The sequence below is a fragment of the Ascidiella aspersa genome, chromosome 4 (assembly GCF_963924565.1).
Source record: "Ascidiella aspersa chromosome 4, kaAscAspe10.2, whole genome shotgun sequence".
In the NCBI taxonomy this organism is placed as follows: domain Eukaryota; kingdom Metazoa; phylum Chordata; class Ascidiacea; order Phlebobranchia; family Ascidiidae; genus Ascidiella; species Ascidiella aspersa.
The window spans coordinates 11676973-11694984 of NC_139450.1; the positions used below are offsets into that span (position 1 = coordinate 11676973).

The 18012-nt window shown below is 39.5% G+C and overlaps 2 protein-coding genes across 2 annotated transcripts in view; one reads left to right on the plus strand and one right to left on the minus strand.

Moving 5' to 3' along the window:
• Positions 1-18012, minus strand: part of LOC146147861 (uncharacterized) — a 37723-nt gene that overhangs the window by 6519 nt on the left and 13192 nt on the right. The window contains exons 11-18 of the mRNA XM_083388322.1: positions 15735-15944; positions 8742-8819; positions 7204-7334; positions 5530-5617; positions 4582-4734; positions 4055-4137; positions 1247-1422; positions 568-646 (exon numbers count right to left, since the gene is read on the minus strand). Coding sequence (XP_083244448.1) covers positions 568-646; positions 1247-1422; positions 4055-4137; positions 4582-4734; positions 5530-5617; positions 7204-7334; positions 8742-8819; positions 15735-15944 — 998 coding nt within the window. The remainder of the gene's footprint in view (positions 1-567; positions 647-1246; positions 1423-4054; positions 4138-4581; positions 4735-5529; positions 5618-7203; positions 7335-8741; positions 8820-15734; positions 15945-18012) is intronic.
• On the plus strand, positions 11395-14130 carry LOC146147862 (chondroitin sulfate N-acetylgalactosaminyltransferase 2-like). The gene is made up of 3 exons (XM_083387632.1): positions 11395-12164; positions 12608-12794; positions 13194-14130. The coding sequence occupies exons 1-3, from the start codon at positions 11508-11510 to the stop codon at positions 13769-13771; spliced, it is 1422 nt and encodes a 473-aa protein (XP_083243758.1). The 5' UTR covers positions 11395-11507; the 3' UTR covers positions 13772-14130.

The window sequence follows — 18012 nt, forward strand, 5'->3', positions numbered from 1 at the left end:
AAACATGACGGTCAGCAAAAGCAATAAAATCGTAATCATTTTTTTGAAGCCCAAACTATAGAAGGCTGCTTGATATACCTTGTGAGGGGGGCATTTAACAAAAACTTTTTAACCCCTGCTTGCGGTTGTGTATGTAATTAGGTCAAACACTTGAAGACAAAAGGCAAAACTATGCGTGGTTCGTGACTACAGGCATGTGCGCTATCAACCCACGCGGACTGATGATGAGAATAAAAGATGGACTTCATTTACTTTATCACTGCAGTTTTCGCATTTCGTGGACACAGATGGTTTAAAATTTAAAACAAATTATGTTTGTAACTTTCTATGGAACAAAACATTCAGGAAAGTGTTCGACGAGATTTTAAACAGTCAAGCCCACGTAATTATGCGTATAATACCTACTTATCTGTTGAAAACATTGTTGGATATAAAAAATGCATTTTTTCGGCAAAAATTAGACTCCAGCGACCTTACCACGAATAAAAATTTGTCAATCTTGGAATATGTTTCGCTGTAAATCATATACACGAAATAAAGAGCAAAATAGTTATTTGTAGTACCTACCTTTGACTGATGCTGCTAATTAGGGAAAGATTGGGCAACGCGTCGCAATCGTCTTCAGTGTCGTCACAAAGCTGTGTTGCTGTTTAAAAACAAAGTTAAGGTATTTTAGCCACTTCAAAAGTTGTATCAGATGTTTAAATGCATCATGCCATTTACGTCAAGCATTACATACAAAGAAAAAGGAGGGTTCCACAGCTTTGCTAGTACAGGGGCATCGGTCATGTTACAAAAATGCATTGTATAAAAAAACGCGATTGCTGCTATAGTTTCACCTTAAAGGAGACCGGCCGTCGTTGACAAAATTACTTAAATTCGTTCTTGCGGAAACAACAGTGGACCGCGTCTCGTTCAAAAGACCGTAAAAGTTTACGAACCGTAAAATTTCCGGTGTGCGGTTAAATCATCCCCTGTTTGTTCAATTAGACAATAAAGCTGCTGGGTAAATACCAGGAACACCTAAAGTTAGCATCATACCACTTGCCACTGTAGGTACGGTTACAACAAGGTAAGGGATGCCCAATTCCCCCCTTTAACTGTTAGCTGTGAGAGCAACAGTTTTTCTTTTTTTAAACAAACCAAACATACTTCGCAGTATAAATGAGTAAATCACGGACACTTTGTACATTATAGGACTCTAACAATTTTTTGTACAATTGACAAATAGAGCTTATATTCCCACCGCGATTTGCCAGGTCGCTCGACTGCAGCGGCACGAATGCGTGTGAAGAAAGCGACGGAAAGGAGTGGTATGATGACGTTATCGCGGAGGAGTTTGACGTCATTTGCGGGTGAGGTGAGGCGAGATGATGAGCGGTCTTTGGCGCCTGGGAAACGATGGGCTCGAGTGCGTAGGAACTGGCAAAAAAGGGACGATTGTTAGTTCATGTTGAACACCTGAAGCTTTTTCAAAAGTTATGTCAACTCTAAAGTTTTCATTCTCATTCTTTGCGATTTTTCACTTGGCTCGACCATAAGAGATAGACGAAAATTTGGAATAAAATTCGAATTAAAATATGACGAAAAATCTTTATACCGGTTTCAGAATAATGCACACATTTAAAAAAGGTATATTATAGTATATATTAAAAGTATATTATTTAGGCCATACAATTGTCGAATAAATATTCCCAAACGACAATTCTTGGTATGCCGTTAAACTATTCAAACCAAGCCTCAAGCATCTATAGCAGTGATTCTATGTCGGAGTGCCGCGGCACGATAGGGTGCTATTTTTAACGCTTAAGGGTCTTGAGAGATATTTTAAATTATTTAGGATTCCAATATTGGCTCTATTAGTAAGCTTCTTGACACAATTTTTTGTGTTCGATAAAAGTGCCAAGAATTAAAAAGGGTTTGTCAACCTTGTTGCCCAGTTAATGTTCTGTTTCAATCAAGTTTAGTGTAACGTTGCAGTTAACCACTCAGCAAAAATACGAACAAGGGTGCCGCGAACTATTAATAATTTCTGCAGGTTGTCGCAAGCCAAAACGGTTGCGAAACACTGGTCTATAGGCTTGGTGTAGTAAAAATATCAACCAGTAAACGCTGTAAACATTAAGTCAATCTATAGAAAAGCTGCAAAACATAAGTCCTCAATTAAAGAAAATACGTCACTAATAGCGATCTGTGCATTTACACGAGGTACAGGAAGTTACTCGCGCATCTTAAGTGATAGCTGTATATTTCGTTTTTGATGGGTATGCGCACGTCAGACCTTCAGCAACGAGTAATGATTTGTTTGCATGAATCTTAAACCAATAAGACGCAAATAGTGATAGGAAATAGCTTAATCGTTGTATAGCCGAGTAACTATACGGTATTTGGAATATTCGATTAATGACGGGAAATTATTGCTATGACCTATTGGTAATACAGTCACAACAAAATTTATAAATCGCATAATGTAAATCTTTTGATTTTAAAACGCAACAAAAAGTTGTAGGTTGAGTTCAACACAATGCGTAGAAATAACACGGCGACCCAGACGCGTTTGAGTGTATTTTAGCCGGACAAAGTCGCGGTGAACTGCAACTGACCAAATTAAACAAGGTCGGCTTTCGTAAACCAGCGAAACTCGGCGAACGCTTAAATACACAACAAAAACAACCAGCGCGGGTATTTCTGAGAAGCGCGCTAACAAATATTTGTATCAAGCCGCTCGCCAAACAGAATTCTTTTGTTGTTTCAAACGTGTGGAGTTGGCTTCTATTCACAGATAAAGCGCCCACATCGCTCCCTCGAAGGTCTGGTTTAAGGTATCTGTCGGTCGACTCACTTAAGCAAAGGATAGTCAAAATTATGTAAACACAGAAAGCACGATTGTAGACTTTAACATAATCGAACCGGTAGTGTACGATGTCTTCTGTTTGTCAAGCGCAAAATAAGTTGTTTCTCAGTGTTGTGAGTACGGTAACTAAGAATGGTTGTCGACTATCCAACTATATAGGAGGAAGTTTAACTGGTTAACATACAACACATTTAAACGCCATCTTACGACCGACGAACATACACTTGATCACCAGCCAACAACCACCCGACCGACACCTCAAAACATTTTCTGAGATAACCATTAACTGTTTAAAAGCCATAACGCGGCCTACAAATATAACGAGTGATTTTCATTAGGTTAGCACACTCACGAAAAATAAACAAGTGAACATGTCAGTTTTATTTAGAAGTCGCCCGTGTAAATGAAAGGTGAAGGATTAGAACGCTGGGAAATGACATGTAGGCGCGTGTTCTGCTGTTTATATAAGTATGAACAAGAGTTCCGAAGTGGGTGCGGCAACTAAGACCTGGAACGACGTTCAAGGGCGTGTGATTCTTTTTCGGCTATTGAAAAGCAACGCGCCAAATAAAGCCGTGATTGAAGTTCGATTATCCAGTTTAGAGCTGTCGCGAGCTTTAAAGGTCAATTGGTGCTTTAAATACCACAACATTGGCAAATATGTGATCCCTGCATTGGAATGTGAACGTTGCCTAAAATATGACCGAAAGTCCATTTTTTGGGCAGTAACAATCTAGAAGTCGCTTTGTTATCTTTCATATCGTTCGAAGAAAATAATTTCACTTGGCTATAGATCAGGGATTCTTGAACTTTTTTTATCGCGGACCCCTAAAGTTTTTTTTGGTTCGCGTGGACCACAGTAGGCAAGAAAATTTCAGATATGACGTCATAAATTTACGTCACAATACAAATAAACTTCATAAATATTTTGATTCGGTCCTAAAAATGTGAAAGTGAAATGGAGTCTAAATACAAGTGCAAAATTGTAGTTTTTTTAATTAAACTGTTTTCTCCTTACATATTAACTAGTATTTCAATTAGACCTCCGTGGGCCCCCTAAACCTAATTCACGGACCCCAAGGGGTCTATGGATCCCAGTTTAAGAATCCCTGCTATGGATCGACGTTGGACAAGCAAAAGCCAGGAACTCGGTATGTTAACAATCAAATTTACTCTTGGCACCCAAACTTTCTTTTATACCTTGGCACTGAAGGATGAGAGTCGCTTTGCAACGAAGGAGTAGGAAGGGCTCCTGTAAGTTGCGACTGCCTCAAACTGTGAAGCTGGAATAGAAAAAATACACGAGTCAGCGGTTAAAAAATAGGCCTCCACAATTTCAAGGCCGGACGTTTACATAGCCGTCATGTTAGTTAGGACAACACGGGGCGGTTAAAAGGCACAAGTTACCTGTTTTATTGGTGGAAACCAAACATATGGCCACCGCAATGGCAACAAGACTTAACCACAAAGTCGGAAGTTTTCGTAACCCACTCACATAGCCAAACCTGTATGATACCCGTTATTCTAACCTCTCGACGATGTGATTTGACCTTTTTATCAAGGTTTAACAACATTTCTGAGGTAGGGGAACTTTAACAACATTTCTGAGGTAGAAATCGCTTTGCAAAGGCGTGGTTTACACTCCAGGCGCCTCGCCTCGCTTCGTGCAACGTTATCTACTGTTTACCCAGGCGACAAAATACAACACTCGTATTTGCTCGACTCACCATGTCGGTGTGCTGTGCGCTGCCGGACCTGGTCAGAGTATGGGCGAGGACCGAACTGGAAAAGGCGTCGTTTTCCCGATGCCAGTTTGCACCAGGGCTGCCACTAATGACCGGCGGCCTCTGCGGTGTTTCCCCCGTTGTGGTGCCGACGATCTGGGTTGGGAAAAGTTTTTTGTGTTTTTTTTAGTTTTTGCAACTGCGACTAAATAATCGCGTGACAAGCGCATATGAACCAAGTCTTTGTAGTCTGCGAGTTATAAGTATATAAACCGTTATAATACAAAATAGAACAGGGCGAAAAATCTCACATCACTAATTTTAAATAATTATTTTGACGCACAGTTTAAAAGCGATAACAAAAAAAATATATCGGTAGACTATATAGGACAGCTAGGAAAAAACTCGAAGAAAGTACATAATTTTTTAACCTTAAATAAGGTCATTTAAATAATCTATCACAAATTGCGGTACTGCGTTACTAAGTATAGGTAATAGATTGCGGCCTGGTGGGGTTTAAAATGTTGTTGATAACGATATGTTAATTAAGCACCTTGTGCTGTTGTCAGTATTTATACTACAGTAAGCGTGTCACCAATGATCGCGTAATAACGGTACGGCGACCTATACAGAAAGATTGTTCTAAATATAGCGATCGCGTACACGCAATAAGGCAATGAAACCCAAACTTTTAAATTATAGATTATCAGGTATAAAATACAGCTGTATATCAACCCTAATGCAAACGTGTCAATATTACCTCGGTTTTGAACAAATGGTGTTTTTAACTTCAAACGCATATTCTGTTGAATCTAATGAATACTTTTTATCGACTTGTTTTCAAAAACTATTGCCAATCAGCAAAAGTCTTACGCGTCGAAGTCAAAATCGACAGCGGATCGTAAAATTTCATCTTGTGTGGCACACTGTTTGAAAATTGGAAGCACAAACCTGTAGCGTTTCGTTGTAATGAGCCTGCAGGAGGTTCTGCATCTTGGACATCATCAACTGGCGCAGGTTTTCGCTTTTGGTCTTCAGCCTGAATTTGCAAAGAACACCTTAAAGTAAGCTTAGCAGGGGAGTCCAAGTTTAACCAGCTGTGACCAATATAAGTGAACATTTAAAAATTACGACTTGAAACGGTTCGGTAGTTTGCCGGGGTAAGCTGTCTTTCCGATATTGGCCTAAAAACGCTGAAAATTTAGAACTGAGAGCTGGTTAAAAACGATGTGTGAAAAGCAATAAAACATCACAAAAACCTCGTTTAAAGGTACGACAAGCAAATAGGAGGACATAGCTAATTTTTTAAATGGTCGTTTTGTAAAATTAAAAGTAACTAGTAGTCAGCATCAGGAACTACGTTTAATAACGCAAAGTATGGTACCTTGCAAATTCTCGAGTGGAAAGATTGAAGCTTGACGATTTTTAAGAAAACGAACTGTTTAGGTTCGCCAAAAAAATACATTAGTATCAGCACATTAAATCATAACAACACAAAGTCGTCCGTGCTACGTAGCAGTTTTATCAAAAGTTAAATTGAGTGGTTGAGTTGCTTGAGTTTGCGCAATACAAAAATTACAAGGGTATATTAGTGAACACTTATTTGTTTATATTTGTATAATTGTATTGATGATATCCCTAAAAACATTTCAGAATGCACCCGTGAATGTCAGGTTTGACTGATTAGGTGATTAATCAACAGAAAGCGAAAAGTTGTGACTCTTTCCCAAGCCCAAGAAAGGGCGACCCACTGAACTTGTTTACTCAGTTTAGAGGGATTGTTACGCGAAGGAAGATGCGAGCCGAGGTAAGTGCACAGGCGTTTACCAAAAACAGAGACTATTACAACAAGTGGCAGGTGCAACGGTGACGTACACCACAAAGGAAACAAACTATTCACTAATAACAAAAGAGAACTTGTTTGCACAAAAGTTTTAACACTAGGGTTGTTAAACTTTTTTTGCGCGGAACACTAAACAGTTCTTTTTACTTTACGTGGAACAGAGTCGGCATGGAATTTTTGAAATATGACGTCACTCATAAAACAAGTATAGTTAGGAACCTCCTGTTTTCAGTCGAATTCATGCAAATATGTAACTGAAATCGATCCCAAATAACTTTAGACAGCAAAATTTTTTAATCAATTTCTTTTGTAAAATACACTGATGCGAACAAGCACACTGAAATAACAAGTGCTGGTTAATTTCAATAATTGCTGTTTTTATTATAAAATCAAAAAACCTTAGCTAAACGTTTACTTTAAGTTTAATCACAGTGGAATAGTTTTTTTTACACGGATATTCAAATCACTAAATCGCTTTGTTTCCAACATAATGTGCGCTGGTCAAATATGATTATAAAAAATCATTTGGGCACTATAAAAATGGTAAACTAATGCTGCATCTTCATGTATCTATAAAGATGAAAATACAATTAGCCAACAATGCAAAGTACGACCAGTTCTAAATAAACAAACTAAAATATGGATTTTTTCCCAGGTTGTTTTTGAAACAGTGTAAAGGAAGGGGTCGTACAAAAAAAAATTGAGAATGTCAGCTTGACAAAATCTGCCAAACGGGTGGGGCAGGCAACAACTCGCCCCACCGACCCACAAGCCACACTCACTTGTCGTTGAGTTCGCGTTCCTTCGCGGCCATAGTTTCCCGTGCGCTTGCCTCCCGCTTCTGTAGCTCGTCCTCGTAGCGCCTGCACTGGCTTTCCATCTCACGTTTGTGACCGTCGATGAATTCCAGCACCTGTCCGATTTGGAAATGTTGGCGAATTTTCGAGTTGCTTTCGCTGCGGCTTGGCTGAGCCGTGAACTCGGTCAAACCGCTTTGGAAACGCGCGGGAAATTAGAAGTAAAACGTTAAAACAAAAAGTCACCTAGGGCAGTGCTTTTCAACCTTTAAAAGAAGGGTTCGCACTCTTTTATTTCGGAATTTTTTATCCGCACGATCGAATCAAGCACAGTAAATTTGCAACCATTAGCTTTCACTTATTTGTGAATTAACAATGGATGGGTTTGTGAATTAAAACCGTGAGCCAACCGATATAAAACATATAGCTGCATTGAACCACTGAGAGATTATATTGCTGTATCTGTAATGTATAAGTGGGCGATCAGCTTATTTGATTACTGTGTTACACATAGTGAAAAATAGTAATATATGCATCATTTTTTTCTGCATACCAATTTTTTTATCCGCACAAGTGCGTACCATCCTACGGGTTGAAAAACACTCGCCTAGAGCAATTGCGACGAGCTGAATTTTTGTAGGTTTCTTTTTTAATTTAAACAAAAGTGCACATTTTTAAAATTTTCTGAGGGTTAAAATTAATCAAAATCTTAACGTGAAATATTAAATTTGGTCAAAAGTATTTCACAATGACTTTTTTAAATTGTAAGTTTCTTTCTTTGAATGTTGTAAAACAATGTATGGCAATTATATGAAGTTAATGGTAAAGATCGTGCGCCAAGGTTGGTGAATTTTGCGCTGCCCCGTTTGCCTGCTGGAAAGCTGATTTCGTCCGTACTATATATACGAAAACGAAAAATTGGTATTTTCTAAAACGCTTAAAACTGTCTAGTTGTCCCAGATTGGCCAACAGCGACGATTAAGTAAACGGCCATGGAGAAGCTGACTTTGTGTAGCGATCAAACAAGAATATTTTGATTTGTGTTGTGCAAACATTGGTGCTGTGATATTTCGACTTAGATCTTTGAAATACAGTGTTGTGAAAATCAATCAGTTTACCCCGGGTTACATTTAGTTATCTGGAGACAATTTCAGGCGTGTAATAACAGATACATCCATAAACCGGTTTACCGATAAAAATACATAGACTTCGAGCAGGATTTAACTCGTTAACAAGCACTCGAGACATTACACTCCAAAATCAAGTTGTGCTTCAGCAAAAGCGCAACAACTGAGAACTTTAGAAGTGAAAGCGCATGTTCGAAGGGAAGTGCGCTACAGGCGGTTGTCAGAGGAGAAAATTTACAGTTGCGTGTGCAGGGCGCGTGATTTAATGACCGGCGTGTAAATATGCGACGTAAGAATGCGGCTATGTTTGTCGCTTGGTGGTTTTCGACTAGGTGAAACAATAGTTTTGCCGCCGTATCGTTGGTAGAGAGAAAATAACGGCAATCACTACAGCACCTGCTTTTTGTGCGACTCCCGGATCGCATTTTCGTTGTCCTGAGCTTCCTGATGAACTTTAGCCAGCTTGTCGGAGACCTGTAAATTAACAGTAAATAAAAGTAATAAATACAATTCAGTTTATTAACCTGCGACGCTTCTAAAGCAGACGTCATATAAAAATAACTATTAAGTAGCAAGTTCAAACATTGTTGTTTTAGTAAGCCATGGCTGGCGAATGTAAACTATCGACAAAACCGCTGTAATCGCCTCAATACACATGTGTGTGTGATTATGGCTTGTGAACTACAGGCAGCCACGTATATCCTGTTATTTAGGTTGGAGAATAACCCTCAAATTCGTTTATAAAAGAAGTCAAACAAGTTTAGCGTTGGCTTTCTTAACTGCACAATTATAGCCTATGCTTTCCACATACTTAAAATGAACAAAAATTAAATTACGAATATAATATATGAGATCATCCGAATTGGAGTAGAAAAAATATGCGAAAAAAAGTGTTGTTAAATGAATTGTTTTCCGAAACGAAAGTTCGTTCAAGAAAAGTGGCTTTATAAATCAACAGACATCAAATTCAGCATCCTTGCTATAATACGTTTAGCGCACTGTTTAATCCAAGATAACGACAGCACAGTGCCATTAACCACAGCAGAAAAAGACCACATCCAACATACCTTACCAACGGTCGCATAAGACCAACATATCGCTGTTTTACGTTTGAGGCAACATAAACAACAAAACAAAGACGGCCGTCGGTTTCCAACGAAGAGTAGCGGGCGATTTTTGGCGAAAATCACATCTTCCGCTGTTTGTGGACTGCGGCATTCTTCCACATAAAATTAACGCTAAAGTGTTGAGTCGCATTTGAGAAAACGATATAGCAACGAGTTTACGAGTGGCAAACAATAATTAATTATGATTTATTTTCAGGCAAAAATCCGTTAAGCGTTTTAGTTTCATGGTAATAAACAAACTATACGCACTGTTTGGTGGACAATTAGGTGTGGCACACCGGTATATGACTTAATAGACTTCCGTTGAAACTCAACACGCAAAATGTATTTAAAACTCTATTTGCCAGTAAAGCGTATGATCTAGTCTAGTCGACATGTTATGTAAAAACTAAGGTTGATAAAAAACGCGAACAATAAAGTGGGTTTCGCTTTAACTTGTATTAAGTAATGCGAACCAATGATAAATCCTATTTTTAGCAGCAAACTTAAGTTAAAACGTGTAGATAATATTAGTTTATGTTGTTCAGTGTTTAAAGGTTGTGAGCTCACATTTGTCAATTGACGATTGTTTAACATAATACGCAAGCGCGTGCTATAATTGACTATGGTTGTAAATAATGAATGAAACAAACCGTTACACAGAAAAATAACCAAGCCGTGAGCGCCGAGCAGCACTAAAAAAGTCGACCCCCAAAAAGGATTTGTATATTTACTTACAATTTTACTTTAATATAGAAAAAATATTAAGATATAATAATAATATTAAATAGAATATAAAGGTGCTATCGCTGCAGTTTAAGCCTACAAGTTGTGAGAAGCCTTAACGAAACGTGTTGCCCCATCGCACAGTAAGCAAACTCGCCGTTCTGTGAGTGTTTACAAAAAATAAAGTTTATAGAGCATTCCGTTGATTTATAAATTTGCACCTTGACCGAACCCTAGAATAACGATTCCAGGAGGGACCGATGTGTCAAGGTTGACTTTTCCAACACGTTTTTTTATTTGTACAGTCTCGGTATTTACTGCACGTCGGCCAGTGTTCATCGCTTCTTACCGGCATTCCGCATTGGATGAGAGATTACTCATCGCTTATAGGCGATCCCGTAAATCCGGGCCGCGATCCGGCCGTAACAATTTCGCCGTTATGACGAGCGCGCCGTACGTACGCAAAACCAACGGTCGTGCTTCACGCTTGGTTGGCAAAACGCACACGTCTCTCAAGCGACCGCACCGCGCGCAAGCACACACACGCACGCCCGCGCACTTTCTCGATTCGAGCCTCAGTGCCAGTACAGCAGTTGAGAGGCAAGGTGCCAGTCACACGTGCTTTTGGTCTAGCGTTTATGCAATGAGAAAGTGCTGTGGTTTATGGTTGTGCATACATAAACTAAATAAAGCTATCGAGTTCGGTTTGAATAGTTAACTTAACCTGCTACGAACAAGGCAGCTGAGTTTAACAATAAAAGAAAAACATAGATTAGTTTGTTTGTTGTGCTGGGTGAATTGACCGTTTTATCACGGTATTCAAGTTTGCTTTATCGTACACTGCGTTGGTTTCAGAAAACAGTTCATACATTTTGAATTGTTTTGTAATATTTACATGATTTCCCCTTTCCCACGTCAATCAATCAGTCTGTACATGCGTGATAAATGAAGGATAAAATATGGTATGTTATCTATGCTAAACGAAAAAGCTACACTAAGTGGACCTAATTTAAGGTTACCAAACTGAATTTATGTCACTTCTTAACAACAAATGAAAAAACAACAATAAATCTTCTGTCAGCGATATAATTTACCTTTTCAGATAAAACAAAACGCAAACTATCAAAGCGTGTCCGCAAAACAAAAACCCCGGCTATGCAAATATGCCTCGTGTGTTTTGTCGCGACGTGACACTTTCCATGGTACATTGCAGAGTTACTAGCATGTTGTCGCTACTGACCAAAAACAGCGTTAGGCGCCGATAGACAGTGGTGGTGGTCCGATTGACAATGCTTCGGTCCGGCAATCCGGGCCAACAAACTCGAAAACGATGAAGCTGGCCAAGTACAAGGGCGTCAATGTGCAGCGAATCGTCGGCGGCATCCTGCTCGGCTTCTTCAGCCGCATCGTTTATGAGCAGATCACGAGCGCGTCGCGACTGAGCAACAAGAAAACGCTCTCACTGGCGCAGGACCCGGACAACGCCAACTGCCCACCTTGCGCGCCTCAAACCTGCCCGCACTGCCTGCCGCAAAGCGTTGCCGGCACCTTGCCCACCGACGCCGCGCTGCCCTACAAACCAAAGGGTATGTACGAGGTGACGCGCTGGCTGTACTTCGACGAGAAGGCCGTCTACGATATAATCAACGAAGAGCCGCGCGTGCCGCTGAGCGGGCACTGGCGCGAGGACGCCAAGGCTGTGGCCCAGGTGGGCCTCGACTACATTAACGCCAACCAGATGATGGGCCACTCGTGGCAGCTGGTTGCGCTAAAGGACGGTTACGCGCGCACCGATTCGCAACGCGGAATCGATTACATGCTCGACCTGGTGGTGAGGCCCACAACCCTGAACGTGAGCAAGTCGACTTTCGAGAGGACGTTTCGCGTGCGGATGGTACACCCCTTTGAGAACACCGAGCGAGCCAAGAGCCTGTCGGTGAAGAAGGAAGTGCAGGGCAAGATTAAAATCATCGTGCCTATATCCCATGTAAGTGAATGCGCCATATAAGCACGGTGCGTTTGACCGCGAATTGAAACATTCGCATGCTTGGCTAGGCGTTCCTAGAATGCTCTTGGTGATTCATTAAGCGATTTTTAAGTAAATTCCATAAAATATTGAACCTCTTGCTGCGCTGCTCTGGCAAAAGCTTGGCGAACCTATGTGTGAAAAAATGGTCACCTTTATAAATACCTGACAAAAAATATTTGATAGGCAAGACGCTTATTGCTCACCACCCATTATCTGGTGGTATCTTATAATGTAAAACGTGTAGTATGAAGCATTTAAAAACGCCACCTATCAGTGTGAAGAGTAAGGAAATGACTGCATGAACAAGTAAAATTATTTGGTCATTATAATAAGGGGGATCTGTTTTAGCGTCCTAATCCAACTAGCTCAATGCCGGCATTCACAACCCGTTTTGCATTCAGAAATCAATGTATGTTGAGAGTTTCATCGACGCGTATATCAAAGAAAAGCTGGACAGCCAAGTCGAGCTCATATTCGTGCTCTTCACCGGCATTCAGCTGAAAGACCGGGAGAACGCCAAAGCTCTCGCGGACAGAATAACAAAGAAGAGCAACGTTAAAAGCGTAATCAAGACCCTAGAGAAAGAAGGTAACATTAAACAGTAAACAGTGAAACAGTCGCGTAAGAAAAGGGGTGTGAAGTTTTTGTGTGTTTTTTGAACAGTGATTTCTGGAGTGGTTTTGCCTGAATATAAACGCAACTTAATCCTTCCAAAATAAGTTCGACAAACGCATTTTAGATTTTGTTCTTGTTATAGTTTTGCAGTAACACAAAACGATCCACAAATAATTTATCAACTTTCTAGTTTGTATAATAATTATTTTCTTTGCTTGGAATTAATGAAACAGGCTTTATTGGCTTTTAGTAGATTTTAGACATCTAGGTCATAGTCGTTCAGAAAAACGGTAAAAGTCGTTCACAAAAACTAACTGAAAAATCCGTATACAAATCGAGCCCGCCCTTTTTGCAATCTACTTTCCACCGCAGGCGAATACAACTACCTGAAGGGCGTCTACCACGGCGCGCTAAAAGCCGCGCAGAGCAGCGACATCGTGGTGGCGCTGACCGAGGACGTGCAGTTCTCCGAGCAGTTTCTCGTCCACTGTCGGGCCATCGTCGATCCAGGCAAGCGCGTTTATTTTCCCGTCGCCTTCGAACAATACGACCCTGACGTGATCGAGCGGGGAATGCCGCCGGGCAAGCCGAAGAACATCAACAAGAAGGACCACAACAAATTCACCGGCTACTGGGCGCACCGGACGCACGACTTTCTTTGCGCGCACCGCGTAGACCTGGTCGGCATTCTGTCCGGGTCGCGGCTGGACCCGGACGCGGACCAGGGCACCTGGGCTTACGACATGTTCCTGCGCAAGGAGATAAACGTTTTCTCCGGCATCGAGCCCAACCTGTTTCGCGTTCACACCGACAAGAAGTGCGACAAGGCCAAGCTAACCGCCAGCCAGTACCTCAAGTGCTTCGAGGCCCAGGCAAAGTGCCTTGGTTCAAAGCCGGCCCTCGGTATACTGTACATTACCGAGGTGGTGCAAAAGAAAGTGAAGCACTGACCAACTTCTGGCTACGTTATTTCCCCATAAAGATAAAGCAAGCAAGCTATTGGCTATTGTTTAAACTCCATATTTCCCTCTCGTTATGTATTTTGCTTATTTATGTTTATCATTATCATGTTTGTTTACAGGTGTGCAACAATGCTTGGAATATCGTACTGGTCGCACATTTTTTGTATAGCTGTTTTAGCTGAATCCATTGCAATTGCATTTTTGTTTTCTTGCTTTAAATGTTTGCTCCTGTGCGTGTGTTCAGAGAATTGCCATGACTAGAAGAAATTACAATCTCTACTGTGCTACGATAATGCTGCTTGTCGTTCTTGCGCAAAGTATTCTTATTATTTAAATAAAGTTAAGCCGAAAAATGTGTAAATATTTGTTCCTGCGAATGCTAATAACGAGCAGATCCATCCAGCCCTAATAATCCTATTAAATATATTTAATACAATCCTGTAAAGAAACAGGTGGGTTCAGCTGCTAATTGGTTATTTTTATAATCTATTGCGGTACTTTGGCAATATAAAAAACTATTTAAAAACTAGACAGGGTGTGCGGTTTTTGTATATTTTGCTAGGGGGTTATAGCGCGGTTCTACTATATTATACCAGGGGGGGTATAGCGCAGTTCCACTATACTTTACCAGGGTGTTATTCCTTGGTTATTCTATATTCTTTCAACGGGTCTTATTTGTCAGTGTCCACATATACTCCCAATGTTGTGCTTCCAGTTTCGGTGCTTTAGCAGGCAAAAGCGGATGTGGCCCGAAGTTGCGTGTTATAGGTTGGACATGGTGCACTTTTACAAGATTGATTGCCAGTGGTCTTAATATAAATTTGGCTGCGAAGCAAACCTATAACTTGTCTTTATAATTGAAAAATATTTGACAATTTTTTCTTGCACCCCTATACGCCTCTAATTGGGGACAAAAATCAATAGTGTGATGTGTTCGATTTAGTTATTTACAGCTATCTACTCTAATCTAGCGGCATAAAACCTTCAATACAGAATTTGTTCATATCGCTTGCCTTATTCTGGCCGCGAAGCGGCTGGCTCCCTGCTGTGCTTTTTTTGTCCAGCGCGTGCAACATCCATTGTGCAAAGTGTCTCGTCTTAGTAATTAACTTATTGCTCTTACAAAACAACATATTTTACCGCCGCAAGTTTAAATAAAAAATCTGCCAGGCAGTGTGCACCACTTTGTTTGCAATTTTTTTTCCATCAAAAAATCACTTTAATTTCTATATTTTTGGTTAATTATTTCCCCCCATGGGTTAATTATTTTGAGTTGAAGGTCAAAATTTTGCTGTGAAGCAACCTATAATTTGTCTTTATAATTGAAAACTATTTAACAATGTTTTCTTTAGTTTTTAGACACCTCTAAACACAAAAATGGCCGAATTTTAATTTTGCACCCCTAAAATACTCCCCTATTTTCAAGAGGTAAAATGTTTATTTTAACATCAGCTTTAAATGGTTCTCTAACATTTGTGAAATTTTCAGATTTTTATGTCATTTCCTTCTAGTGTAAATATATCATTGAAATTTCCTAAAGTGTTGTGCTGTTTGACCCCCCGGATAAACAGTTCAGGTCTAATGTTTAAAATTTTGTTACTTAGCATTGTATATGTCATGTATCCATCATCCATAAATATATCAGATTTTTTTTACATTTTTTCATCTCTGAAAAGTGCCGAAAACCAAAATTAACAAAAAATGTCAGTTTTACCCCCCTAAAAACCACCCCTTAGAACCTAGGCAATTTTTTTTTTATTAGAAACAACTTTGGGAGGGTATTTAACAGTTGTGAAAATTTCATGTTCCAACTATGTTTTTTTCCTTGTCAAAAGTGAGCCATAAAAATTGACTGAAAAAAAAAAAAAAAAAAAAAAAAAAAAAAAATAATTCGGATAAAAACAACATGTGTCCAAAAAAAAATTTTTTTTTTCGGGCCACATAAATATACCTGGCGCTCGACGTTGATGTTGTGCTCTGCCTCCATCTTGCGGATAGTGGCGGCGTGTCGTGTTTCCACCAGAGACACTTGTGTGCGCATCGACTCGAGCTCTCTACGCTGGGCTTCGAGCAAATCTTCGAGACGCCGCGTTTCTTGCAGAGTGGTTGACAACGTGCCTTGAAACTCCGAACATCTCTTTCGTTCGTTTTCAACATTAGCCTGCGTATGAAGAGAAACCTTACTTTTTTACCCAGGCTGTTAACCAAAGATGTTTTTGTACATCGGATGAATATATGTCCATCTTATAACGAATAAAAACACACGGTAATGCTAAATTGCATTTAAAATATTTAAACATATTTTTTAAGCATTTGCGGTTAATGTGGGCGCAAATGGCGGGCTAATTTCTAAGAAATAAATTCAAAATGATTTCTAAGAAATAAATGCAAACAGGCTGGCAGAATCTTGCCAGCCTTCTGGTGGCAAGCATTTTTGGCATAAATTCTTCGGTTTTTTGGTCGTGCCCCAAAACTTAAATGATGTGTTCGCCAAAGGAATTTATCAACCTTGTCATGTTTAGGCGATAAACAAGATTATTAAGTAAATGAATTAGCACAAAGTTGCGCCGAAGGCTCAAAATTTTTTGTAACATAAAGAAATACATATGGGGTATGCTGAAGTACAGTCTGGGGGACTCGGGGTGTACATGTCTGCTTTTCTTACTCGAACACTGTTACACATTGATAAGCTGTTTTGGGGCGAACTCATGTGCAGACAGTTAAAATCAGATTGAAAAGCGAGAAAAAAATCCTAAAATTGGGAGAAAACAATTTGTCCGTTTTTCTTACTCTAACACTGTTACATGGATAAGCTGTTTTGGGGCGAACTCATGTACATGCAGCTTAAAACCAGATTAAAAAGCGAAAAACAATTCTTAAAATTAGGGGAAACTTTTTTTTTGAACTGGGAGAAATTTTTAATAAAAAAATAACGGTGCCAAGTTAATAGAAATTGTTTGCCAAAATTAGAGCCACACAGTGAAGTGCAACATGCCATAGAATGCATAATATCTCTTGGCTGAATAGATAAGCTACAGAGACACAACTATAGCTAATCGAGGCCGAAGTTCGCGAAATTTTTTTGCGTTTACGTAAATAAAACAGTCAAAAATATAGTTTAAGCCTTGGCCTAGTCTAGTGCATCCTCGTTATGCCCATCTGAATGCCATACCTGTCTATTTAACAGGAATGGCGACTGTCATGATTGTTTTTTCAACTCAATAAAGAAGTATTTGACAAATCAAGTAAAACAAATACACAACAGTTTCTGAAATTTAGTACTTTTTAAACTAATAAACAATTCATATGCCAAACACTTTTCCCTGCTAAACAATGTGCTTCATTCCTTAAAGCTACAAGGCATATCATCAACTTATATATATATATAGTTCAATTAGCTTTATAGGGACTCTTATGATGTTCCTTACTTGGAGAGCCGAACCCCCAACGGTTTTTAGCGCATCGCCATTGAATCCCTGATTACAATGGTTTTATTGGTTTGTTCTTTATATATTTTAGGGGTTGGTCTGGTTTTCCTGGTACGCCATGGTGAAGCGATGCTGGTGCGCCATGGTCAAGTTTCTTTTCTTTAAAAGCGCTACGTGGAAATTACTGCAGGTCGACTGTTAGGTTTGTATTCACTTTAGCAAATGGTGCGGATCCCCATTTAGTTTACTATTTTGTAACCACTGCCCGGTTAACCATTATTTCTCTTTTTCTTTTTTGAAACGGCCAAGAGGCTGCGTAGAGGTTTTTACTACCACTGTATAGCATTTATTACTGTTTTTGTTACCGCTGTTAGTATATCGTATTCAGACTTGTCAATACCGAGTAATCCGTCGATTAAGTAGAATTAAAAAAAATACGTAGCGGCTCTTTTTGTGTGACTAACTGAAACATGCAAAAGCAACGGGATACTGAATTAGTATCATGCTATTCTCCATAAAATTAACTAACAAGAACATGCTTTACAAATTTATGTTGATAACTAGACGTTTTGTCATCGAAAAGTTTATATTTGGATTTTAACAAAATAGCTTTATATAATTATAGGTACAGCGAGCTTTTTTGGTCGCCCCATCACTATCATTAACCACTATAATCACAAAGCATCACTTTAATAAAAAAACAATGTGCTCTTTTTAGATTAGTGGAACTAAATTTAGCGAGGTATTTTTCGATGCAGTTTTAAAGCACATTAAAACTTTAAAACAATCATAAATAGCAGT